This window comes from Parasteatoda tepidariorum, chromosome 8, assembly GCF_982258835.1.
Source record: "Parasteatoda tepidariorum strain Cologne lab strain chromosome 8, Ptep-v5.0, whole genome shotgun sequence".
NCBI lineage: Eukaryota > Metazoa > Arthropoda > Arachnida > Araneae > Theridiidae > Parasteatoda > Parasteatoda tepidariorum.
Window position 1 is genome coordinate 89,713,622 of NC_141762.1, and position 12,394 is coordinate 89,726,015.

At 30.3% G+C, this 12,394-nt stretch overlaps 1 protein-coding gene across 4 annotated transcripts in view; it reads left to right on the forward strand.

The window, feature by feature from the left end:
* Window positions 1-7,154: 7,154 nt before the first annotated feature.
* LOC107454048 (tubulin monoglutamylase TTLL4) overlaps window positions 7,155-12,394 on the forward strand; it is a 37,090-nt gene continuing 31,850 nt past the window's right edge. The window contains exons 1-3 of one of the 4 annotated variants that reach the window (XM_043044050.3): window positions 7,262-7,363; window positions 7,444-7,502; window positions 9,839-10,471. In XM_043044050.3, the coding sequence (XP_042899984.1) occupies window positions 9,960-10,471 (512 nt within the window). In that variant the 5' untranslated portion in view covers window positions 7,262-7,363; window positions 7,444-7,502; window positions 9,839-9,959. Of the gene's footprint in view, window positions 7,364-7,443; window positions 7,730-9,838; window positions 10,472-12,394 lie in introns of those variants that run through there. The other 3 variants (XM_043044049.2, XM_043044047.3, XM_071181003.2) reach the window with 3 other exon arrangements.

Sequence of the window (12,394 nt, forward strand, 5' to 3'; positions counted from 1 at the left end):
AGTTGAAAGTGGTGAAATTTGTAACAACTGTTAAAAGGTTACAATTATTACAATTCATAAAAATTAAAGGGTGTTCTTATGATAAAATATTTATGCATTTTTCTTCTATTTTATGTTTCATCATAATTAATTTGAAGGATATTGTTTTACATATTACATAGCTGCCAACTCTACTTGATTTCCCAGTTGACTATTGGATTTTGCCAGTTTCTCTGAATCTATTGTTTTAATAAAAATTCTCCTGGTTTTTGTACATTTTAGAAGATTCCCTAAAATTGAGTAAGTTTTGTAAAAAAAAATTCCCTACTGAAATAGAATTTATGCAGATTATTTCTTGTTTGAATATTTAAATAAGTATAACTAATACACAATGAAGCAAGCCTTATTTATAGAAATCAGTTTTAAAAAAAAAAAATTTTTTTGTTCTAAAATGTTCAGTTTATTTTTATTCAGACCTCCCTTTTTAAATTAATTAAAAAATAGTTTAACTATCGTTGATGAATGAAATGCCTAATACTATTCAAAATTATGAATAAGCATAATACATCACATTTTAAGTATATTTAGTATCAATCATAACTGGAAAAGTTGGGTTATTTTTTTATTTCGATGACTATAAAAATCCCTACGCGTAAAATATTTAGTACATTATGCAGCAATTATCATGAAATTTTTATTATTTTGTAAAATCAGCTTTATAATCTTTTCCTATCCATGTTGGCAGCTATGATATTATAAATGTAGGTTTTGTATTTGAGACATATTTAACGTAAATTTGAAGAAAATTTTTCAAAGAATAATAATTTTAAAGTTTGTAAACATAAACTGAACATGCTTATTAGTTTCCTATAAAATGTTTTAACTAACATTTAGTAAGATAGAAACAATTGTTGGAAGATGATAGAGAAAAAAAGGTGTGAAAAATTCGAAACACAAATTTGTGAAATACAAAGGGTTTTGTAACTATGACAAAATTTAGAATTTGTATTTGTGGTATTAGGTAGTAACATGTTTACTAACTTCGTTAACAAACATTAAATGAATGAAGAGCAGTTGTTGAAAGTTGTTTGATATGATTTATGAATATTAATTTGAATATACAGTATATTAAGTATATTTATTTAAATATATATGATTTATATATACAGAGTTTTCTTATAATATATTTTTATCTTTTTTCATTAATTTAAAAAAAAAACAATATTGATTTCCATTTTTTTAAATTATTTTTGCAATTATATTTAACATAAGATTAAAGAATTTAAAAGAAAATATTAATTTTAAAACTAATCTTAAGGTACACTTATCCAAAAGACCTCACAATACCCATATCAACTTGTTCTTCCTCCCCCTCTAAAAAATAATTTCTAAACATTTATTATCGTTTATATCTTTATCACCATTCACTCAAAACTTATGAATTTTATGCCGTTTTTTCCTTTAAAAACAATTATCTAAAAAAACTAATTGAATTTTTTCTTTAAATAGAATATTTTTTTACTAATATTTGTCATGATTGATCGACTTCGGATTTCAAAAATTTTTAACAAAATTTAAATTTTAAAATTTTACATTTTTCTCGAAAGTTGGGGGATTTTAAAAATGGTATCTATAAATAACGCCACTGCTGAGAAGAAGGATAAAACCAGGTCTTAGGCCTGGAAAGAAGGCACAATATTTATTTGAGAGAGGACAATCATTCAAATTACACAAAATTGCTAAAATTTGGGGAATTAAAGTTTGTGGAAGTCTTGCAAAGTAAATCCTTAAAAGGTATCGTTTTATGGAATAGGGAAAAACCTTAGTAATTATAATTGGTCTATTAAATAGGTCCAGGGAAAAAGTCTTTCCCACGAGTTAGTTTGAGGGATAACATTTAAAAGATTAATTAATGCATACTTGAACTAAAAATATATTAAAAGACAGGATGTCAATATTAAAGTGTGAGAAAGAGCGTTTCATTTTGAATAATAAATTAAGAAAAAGATTTACAGAAAAAAAATAACAGAAAAAGTTTAGTTGAAGCTTTTTCTGTTACATATATATATATATATTGGTTAAAACAAATTGCATTTAAAGGAATGTATCGTTAGAAAGTATTTTTAAGTTATGAAAAAATTTTATGAAATTACCTCCTCTTCTTCCACTGTTCCTCTTCTTCCAAAATGGATTTCATCAAAATGAGCTAAAACTTTCTTCTAATGAACTGCAGACTGATTTCAACCTAAGTTTCAATGGGCAAAATATAAAATTCTTTTTTTATAGATACAATGACTTGAAATTCTGAATATTTGCTTTGTTTACATATATTTTTTCTTTGACTAACTCATATGCGGAGAATGTTCTAAAAATTATTGATTTCTTCATATTTTTCACTCTGATTTTTTACCAAGATGACCTGTACTAACTTTTTTATTTAAAAAAATGCAAGCAATAAAACCTGTAGCTATAAATTCTTCAATATTTTTTTTTTTTTTAAATAATCTGTTCTGAAAAGATTTTTTTTAATAATTTACAACAGGATCTATTTTTCCTTATGTAGTTTCTGAAAATTTGTTCTTCAAACTCCAAAACTAATCTTTTTCCAGCTTTTTGCTAGAAATTAATTTATATTGTAATTTATAACCGTCGTTGAGCAGCCAACTCAATTTAGGGTTTATGATTATTAATGTTCATCTTAGTAATTTTGAACCTAATCCAGAAGACAAGGGAACTCCTGGATCAAGTATTGGGTAAAATTTGCCTTCTTGGAAGAATTTTAATGGAACTAATATGCATTTGCACTAAATGAAGAGAAAAACATCTCACGGTTAGCCTGACGACAAGGGGCTCTAACTTAGGATCCATCTACCACTGAGGATAGTTTATGTCAGCACTGTGGTCAGTGCAAGCCGGATTTGGTATTCGTATCGACCAGCCATCGCTGGGATTTAAACCCAGTTCACCTCAATGGAAGACGAACCGCTCTATCCCCCCCCAAGACAAAATTTATGATGGTTTTTCTTTGATGAATGAGTAATGACAACATGAATAAGACGGTAACCATCATGAACTTCCATCAAAAACCATCATATTTTATGATGGTACCAACAAGACTGACCATCACCTCATATTAGGAATTGGACCAACATGAACAAAACCACCCTGGTTTGATGGTATTTTCCGATGGTCCAACAAAAAAAATCCATCAAGAACCAACATGGTTTGATGGTAGTTTTTGATAGCCCAACAAAAAAAATTAACCAGGGGCCAACATATATTGTTGGTCTCAACTTATATTGCATCAAAAACCATATTAATTCCCGATGGTACCATTAAGTCTGACCATCCACCACGGCTTTATGTTTTTATTTTATAACCGTCGTTGAGCAACCGACCCAATTTTGTGTTTGCGACTACTAATATTCAACTCCGTAACCTTGTAATTTTCAACAAATCCAGAAGACAAGAAAACTCTCCTGGATCAACATGCCCAAAGGTATGTTTTGTAATGGGAACATGGAGGACTTTATGACTCGACAGATTTAACGTGCATCAGTTACCATTTACTACACGGGAAGTCTTCGATCGGCGGGGATAGAACCCACGATCTCTTGGACATGGGTCCTGTGCCCTATCACCACAGCTCTATAGGGTATTTTGATTTATATTATACATGGGGCCTCTCAAACTCAAAAATAATTTTTTTTTGTCAAAATTCTATCCCTTGTCTTTTTGTGAAACTAAATAGTATATACTCAATATTAAATAATCACATCATATGAACTGATAAAATATATTCAAACTGGATCAAATTTGCTTAAAATTGTTTTAGGCATTTAGTTATGAGTTTATAAAAATGAATTTATTTTATAATGGTTACTGGGTGTTATAATATTTACTGGGTGCGTAGCGTTTTTGAAAGCCCTTAAAGGTGCTTTTTTTATTGGGTTTTTTTAAAAAGTGCTCAATGTTCCCTTTTCGAAAATGAGAATTTTTTTTTTCTTTACCATGTTTGATGGTATTTTCCGATGGTCCAACAAAAAAAATCCATCAAGAACCAACATGGTTTGATGATAGTTTTTGATAGCCCAACAAAAAAATTAACCGGGGGCCAACATATATTGTTGTCTCAACTTATATTCCATCAAAAGTCATCTTAATTCCTGATGGTACCATTAAGTCTGACTTTCCACCACGGCTCTATATTTTATATTTTTATTTTATAACCGTCGTTGAACAGCCGATCCAATTTTGTGTTTACGACTACTAATGTTCAACTCCGTAACCTTGTAAGTTTGAACAAATTCAGAAGACAAGGAAACTCTCCGGGATCAACATGCCCAAAGGTATGTTTTGTAATGGGAACATGGAGGACTTTGTGACTCGACAGATTTAATGTGCATCAGTTACCATTTACTACACGGGGAGTCTTCGGCCGGTGGGGGTAGAACCCACGATCTCTTGGACTTGGGCCCTGTGGCCTACCACCACAGCTCTATAGGGTATTTTGCTTTATATTATACATGGGACCTCTGAAATTCAAAAAAAACTTTTTTTCCTTGCAAAAATTCTATCTCTTGTCTTTTTGTGAAACTAAATAGTATATGCTCAAAACTTAATAATTACATCATATGAACTGATATTCAAACTTGGTAAAATTTGCTTCAAATTGTTTTAGGCGTTTAGTTATGAGTTTATAAAAATGAATTTATTTTATAATAGTTACAGGATGCGTAGCGTTTTTAAAAAGTGCTTGAAGGTAATTATTTTTGTTTTTTAAAAGCCCTTAAAGGTGCTTTTTTTATTGGGTGTTTTTAAAAAGTGCTCAGTTTTCCCTTTTCGAAAATGAGAATTTTTTTTCTTTACCATGTTGATTTTCGCCACGTATTATGCAAAAGCGTGATTTTCACATTGTTCTATTCAACGTTTTCACAAATTATTCAAGCATAATGCATTTCGTCTTTCCGTATCATACGAAAGCGCCAATCATTTTACATGCTTGATGAAATGCTTGCGGGATCACATGTGCACATACTGAGTTCGATTATGAGCTGTTAGGCTCCATTGTGCTCCCCCTAATTTATCTATAATTATTTCTTTTGTTTTGGTAGTTTATTATGTTATAATATGTGATCTAGTTTCAAAATTATAAGTTAATATTACGAGGATATGTGGGGCAATGTATTACAGTATATGAAGAGAAATTTCCTAATTTTATTAAATACGATTTTATTAAATACGCTCTTACAAAAATAAAAGCAACTATGCCAAGTAAAAAAATATTTTATTTACGTAACAATGCAGCTTTTTTAAGCAATTTCTGCAGTTTGTCAAAGAAACCCTATTTTTCCCATTGTAAGCCCCCTAATTTGTCTATAATTAATGCCCAAAGTATTTATACACGCTGATGGCAATTTATAATTTTTTTGTAAACATCACTGTTTCAGACTCAGTTTTTTTTCCAGTAATATATTTATATATCAGTATAATATATCAGTCAACTATTAATATATTTGCATGAAATTAAATTCCTTTAAATATTTATTAAACTTTTTTTTTTTTTTTTTTTTTGCTTTATCTAAATTTTTGTTAATTTTTTTTTCATTCTGTCAACATAGTAATATATTTGTCCAAAAATATAATATATTAACACAAAAAGCATTTAAAATAAATTAACTGAAATGTTCTTTAATTGAAGTAAAAAAAAAGGATATTTTATTTAGCAACATAAAGGCAAATTAAAGATATTGTATATTATTCAAAATAAAACAAACGCATTATACCTCAAAATAAGATTTAATATTCAGTGAAGATTCAATTTAGTATATTTTTAACTTAAGGACATTTATCTGCAGTGAATTATAATAGAATTCATGAATGTTAAACCTTAAAACCGTTTTTTAACGAACGAAAAAGAAACAAAGTTCAAAAACAGTCGAAAAGTCAATTGGATTACGTATGAAATGGACACAAGAGTGATTACTAAAATCCGAAATTCACGCATCGTAATTTTGTCGTGCTAAAAATATTGGGATTTATAAGACTATGGAAATTCGTAGTGATAACTACCGAAAAAGCGATGGAAAAACTACATTGATTTTGATTTGGCTTGTCCAATTCAAAATTTCCGATTTTTTTATTTTCCAAAATAAATTTTGCAGTGATCTAGACATGCTTCCCAGTAGAACACCGAGGTCAAGCATCACTGGCTGCGCTAAGTAAGCTGCTGATTGATTACTTTGATCAGCCTGAGTAGGGACCGAGGGTGCATGGTATCGGTCCTCGTTAAACTGCTCTGCCGTAAAGTGCTCAACTTCGTTCGCAGGTTGTCGGGCTACCGAAGCAGGGGAGCCATTTACTCTGTAAATGATCAAAATTACGATGGCATGTCTTTTGATCATACTCCAAGACCGTCGCCAATAGCCCACTGTGCAGCTCTGTGAAGTAAATAAAGCACCTACCTACCAAAATAAATTTTAAAAGTTTAATATTATTTTAAGGTGTGACCGTGATTCTGATTATTAAGAGCTGGCTTGTTACGCACCCATATCATATAGTGTATTATTTTGTGGATGGTGCTCCCTCAGACCTCATGTGCCTCCCTCGCACCGCGGGACATCTGACTACGACAACGGTGGCTCTTGGTAGAAACTCTGCTTGCAAGTCAGCGGCCATCTTTTTTTCTCTTCTACCTACTCTAAGCAGCAAAGTAATTAGGTTGTTGTTGTAGTTCATTTACGTCGCACCAGAGCTGCACAATGGGCTATTGGCGACTGTCTGGGAAGCATTCCTGAGGATGATCCGAAGACAAGCCATCACAATTTTGATCCTCTGCAGAGGGGATGGCACCCCTGCTTCGGTAGCCCGACGACCTGCACGCGAAGTCGAGCACTTTACGGTAGAACAGATTAACGAGGACCAATACCGCACACCCTCGGTCCCTACGCAGACTGATCCAAGTGGTCATCCATCCGCACACTGACTGCAGCCAGTGATGCTTGACTTCGGTGATCTGATGGGAACCATCTCTTAACGATCAGTCTACTGCGGGACAACGAAATTAGGATAACTTATGTGCAATTTAATTCTTTTTGTTTCTATAGTTCTCTGTGTCTGTTCTATTTTCATTTACCCGATGAAAGTAATACAAAAGTGGTTGCAAATTATGCTTGTATGCTTGTAGCTTACATATATACTAATATCTAACCTAGGGATTAATTACTGTACAACTAAACTTCGAACATTATTAACTATGGCGGTCTGCTTCGCGCGTGGAATATTTAAACAATCATCAATGTAAGTCGCACTCTTGTTATTAATTTATGTCTTAAGTTTAGGAAAGATTTTTTGTAGAAATAAAACCTTTTGTAAGCTTTGAGAGGTATGTAATTGTGTATGAGATGATTATTAATTACCTATTTCTATAAATGTCAATGAAAATGGAATTTTTTTTTTTTATAGTGTTGCCGGATCGATGTAATCAGAGCCACTGTGCCAAGGCTAAATATCGCTAATTTTAGGTTTTGCTATATTATTTGACTGTTGGTTTTAATGTTCGCGATTATTCATGTTGTTCTTTACTCCTCAAATATTCACACTGATATTTAACGTATTGTTAGCATTTATTATATATGTTAACTATTGCAAATTAAAATGAATCGTCATCAACTACGTATCTCAAAAGTTTTGTTCTACCTATGGAGGAAATATTTGCTGAGCTATTAATATTGTAAAATGATGAAATGAGGTTCTGTTGATATTATATGCGATATATAATATCAACAAAACTCATATTTAGTCAATTTCTTTATAAATTTTTCATTATATTCTCGTAATTGTAATTTTTTTTATGTGTAATGCGTCTGAAATATTATTTATTTATATTTCGGTCATAGATGTAAGCAATTAACTTAGTTCAATTTGTATGTTTATATTTTTTGCGAATTTGATAATTTTCGAATTTTTTTTAATGCATTGAAATAAGCAATAATAGTAATAAAATAAGCAATATATACAAAAGTAAGGAATTTGTAAAAGTAATATATGTCAATGGGAAGACTTCTGTTTCCTGATCTGTGGCAGAATAATCACCCAGTCTTGGCAACTTCCAGGCAGTGACTTGCGAGAAACCAGAAAAATCAGCTCGAAATATATAAATCGTAGCAACCCCAGGGCAAACATCTACACGTTTTTATTAAAAAATTTGCAAGTTTCAAATCTATTTGGCACCTTGGCTATTGTAGTTTGCGCAACAGATCGTGATATGGAAATATCCCCTATATTAAAAGCATAAATTCATAACGTACTGTCCCACAAATTACAATTGCCAAGGTGCCTAATAAATTTTAAACTTGCAATTTTTTTAAAAAATCAATAAACATGTTGATGTGTGTCACGGAGGGAGCTCTATTGAGTTATACCTTTCTGTGATGGTTTTTTTTTAAGCTTCTCGCTGGCCGTTGCCCGGAAGTTGCCAAGACTTGGCTATTATTCTGCCACAGATCATGATACAGAAATATATCCAGTGTTCTCATGTATCATTTGCTTTTTTAATTGAAAATTTTATAAACCCCATGCCTAAAAATTCAAATTTTGATTATTATATTCTTATTATGAGAATCATGAATCTTTGCTTTTTAAGAGAAAATTTTTTATAATCCCTATGCCTAAAAATTCAAATTTTGAATATTAGATTCTTATGATGAGAATCATGTATCATTTGCTTTTTAAGAGAAAATTTTATATAATCCATATGCCTAAAAATTCAAATTTTGATTATTAGATTCTTATGATGAGAATCATGTATCATTTGCTTTTTAAGAGAATTTTTTATATAATCCCTATGCCTAAAAATTCAAATTTTGATTATTAGATTCATATGATGAGAATGGCCAATTTTAATGGATGTTAACATTTCTCAATGCTGTATGCTATGAAATTTGATTTATGTACATATCAATACTATTTGGAAATGACATTTTTATTAAATAATTATAATTTGTAAAATTTCCTAGTCTGTGCAATTTATAGTTCCATTGTTTGGAAAATAGGTTGCAAACTTTTTGTTTTGTTTGGAAGACATTGTCATTGCATGAAATCATGCTTTTTTGTAAATAATATGAACTTGCACTTTAAAAAAAAGAAACATTTCGGTGTGTGCCTGGAGATGGCTTTGCATTTTCAGTTGGTCCCTCACTGTGATGTTTTTTTTATTTATTATTTTCTTGTAGGCTGCTGTGTGGAAATTGCCAGGACTTGGCAATTATTCTGCCACAGATCAAAATATGGAAATCTCCCCATGCTATTTTTATAACCACTGTGTAACAGTTACTCATATTTATGACTTTTATGTCACTCATAGCCTATCTTTAGACAATGTCCTCTATGCTTATTTTGAGATTAGGGCAAATTCTTATCAACGTGTTAGAACTGTAGAGATTAATAACCATAGTAAGATAATTAAAAATTTAAAAAAAAGTATCTGCGCAAACAATCCAAAAGTATCTGCAAGCTCATAAAATTTTAAATTCAGATAAAATTGCAACATTAAAACGAAAATTTAAGTTGAATAGATAAGCTTCATTATGTAACATAAATAGCCTAAAAATAAATTATCCTGAAGATGTAATATGATGCAAAATTGTTAAATAAAATATAGTTAAATGTATTATTTTATGAAAAGTTCACTTTTAACTTTTCATTTTGTCCCAGCTAGTTATGTATAAATATTTGCTCCATTTATTCTAATTTTTGTCTTTTTAAATAGTTTAACCAATATATGGCATTTATCTGATTAAATTCTAATTTTTTGACATTTAATTTGATAATTTTTCTAATTCATTCTTACTGTTTTCAGGTCAAATATGATGTCATCAAATTTATATTTCTTCCATAATCAGGCTTATATATTACTCAATTTGTTGGATTTTTATAGAATGAGTTTTTATTCTCTTTATTAAGTTTTACTGTCCGTCATAATGTCTAAATCACTGGTGTGCATGTCGGAACCATTGCCATTTTATGCTCAAGATGTTTGTAAAGAAAAGTCTTTCAATTTTTCCTCTGCTGATAGTGAGATAAAAGATAAAACAGAGAAAAAAGATATTCTGGATACTAATTCATTAACTCAAGATGAAAATATGTGTAATCAGCCACCGAATTCAGTGGACCAAGTGCTCAAAAGAAATCTTTCTCGTAAAAGAGAGGCCAGTAATATATTAGTCGAGTGTGTAAAACGCAGAGATAATATGCAAAACATGGAATTCAGCTCCTATGTGCCTTTTGAGTCTAACAATTGTACTTTCATTAACACTTCTCATGATTCAACTTCCGTTCTGCCAAATATAACTGTTGAAATTGAAAAAGACTCTGAAGCTTCTGCTCAAAATTACGAGAAAGAAAACTCATTAGTTTTAAATTCTTTTTCAACTGATTCTGGGTTCGAAAGCTCTAAAAACAGTTCACCTACTCACAGCCTTGATAATGTCAGGTAAAAAAATTACAATATCTCTATTTATAAATTATGAGTGAATGTATGAAAATTCAGCAAGTAATAAAATGATAAATTAGCATTGTATTTATATATTTTGTATAAATATTTTATTTATTTATTTATTTACATTTTCTCATCACACTCATTTTCAGTAAATCTGTTTAAATTTATTTTCTAACTAAGTTGATAATAAATTTTTGTGGTTTTTCACAATTAAATCTAGATTTGAGAAATTCCTTGTTTTTTTAATTATTAATTTATTTCTTCTTCTGCTATAGAGTACACTGAAATAGTCTTTCAGATTGGAACCAATGTTCTATAGGGCAAACTTTTTATAGTAATGTAATTTCCTACTTCTGCACTAGAGTGCATGGGCCAAATTTCATCAGCTCACAAAAAACGAGTTGCTAGTAAGAACAAAATTAATTGCTTGTTACAAAAAAACACACATATACCAAAGATTGCTGGCAAACTCTAATGGTCTTTGACTGGGCATTGAAGTGTCTTTTTGTGCTGATTCTTTTATAAACGATCTTAATGCAAATTAAGGGAATTGTGAACAAATTAAGGGACACAGTGAATCTCTGCATAATTTCCGAAAGAGGTGTAAACAAAAATCTTTTAAGTGCAGGGTATCTGTGCACCTGGAAAGTCATGAATTTCGGTATTGAACAAAATTTGTCATGATTTTAACTACAGTGGAGCATCGTTTATACGACGACGAAGGGACCACCGAAAAACGTCGTATAAACGATAACGTCGTATAATCGATTTTTACTTCTAAAACTGAAACTAACTCTGTTTTCAGTTAATTTTAATGTTTAACATGTTGATTTACATAAATTTCTAAATTAGACGAAGCAAAACAAACAAATAACCAAAGAAGAAAAATTGCAGTGAGCCATTTGAATGTATGTTACCTTTAATTATATTTTCTTGATATTAGTCTCTAGAATGCTTTGTGAATAGCAAGTTGAACTGCTTTCTATGATGCAATTTTAGATTTCTAATCACGGCCAAATCTAATGGCTGAAGCGCACTTGTGCAATTTGCAGGAGAAAAGATAGCTTTTACATTTTCCAAAATAATTAGTATCGATGGGTGTGCTGGACATTGGTTGATGAATATCAAAATTTTTCGTTTTTGCCTCTTCATAACATTGTCTAGTTTTTTCAGTCATCTAGTAAAAATTACGGTCGTCATCCAAGCATTCTTGTTGGCAAATTCCGCCCTTTTTTAAAATACACAAGAAAAAATAAAAAATTAAATAAACGTGAACAAAATCTAAAAACCGACGTATAACCGATTCTGTGCGTCGTATAAACGATATATTTTTACATTAAAATGAATAGGAATAAATTGGGACCACACTAAAACGTCGTATAAATGTAAACGTCGTATAAGTGATCGTCGTATAAACGATGCTCCACTGTATTTTCTTTTTTGAAAAATCATAAAAAGTCATTGATTTAGGTTGCAGAAAAAATTTATTTTTAGAATGTGATTCCTCTGCCCCCCCCCCCCCCCCCAATATCATGGTGTTCCGAATATCTGAATTTGTAACAAAGTCCCCTCTCAGTCATATTTATTAAAATGTAAAATGTTTTTATCATGTTCTTTAAAAATTATGGTGTTCTTTCAAAAAAGAAAAAGTATTTCTAGAGAAAAAATATTTCTTGAGTGAAGTATGTTTTAATGTGATTTCAGAGTTATTTTTATTTTATAAATTTAAAAAGCAAGACAAACTTAAGCAAGCTAGTCATTGGCAAAATTTTTTTATTCTAAAATAAGAATAGAAAAATCAGAAGTATTTCTTTCCTTTCTGATGAACAAGAAAATTATCTTTGGAATATAATTCTGCAGAAAAAAAATTTTTTTTTGCTCAGCTATCATTTTTTCAGCTATTTTATTGCTTCAACT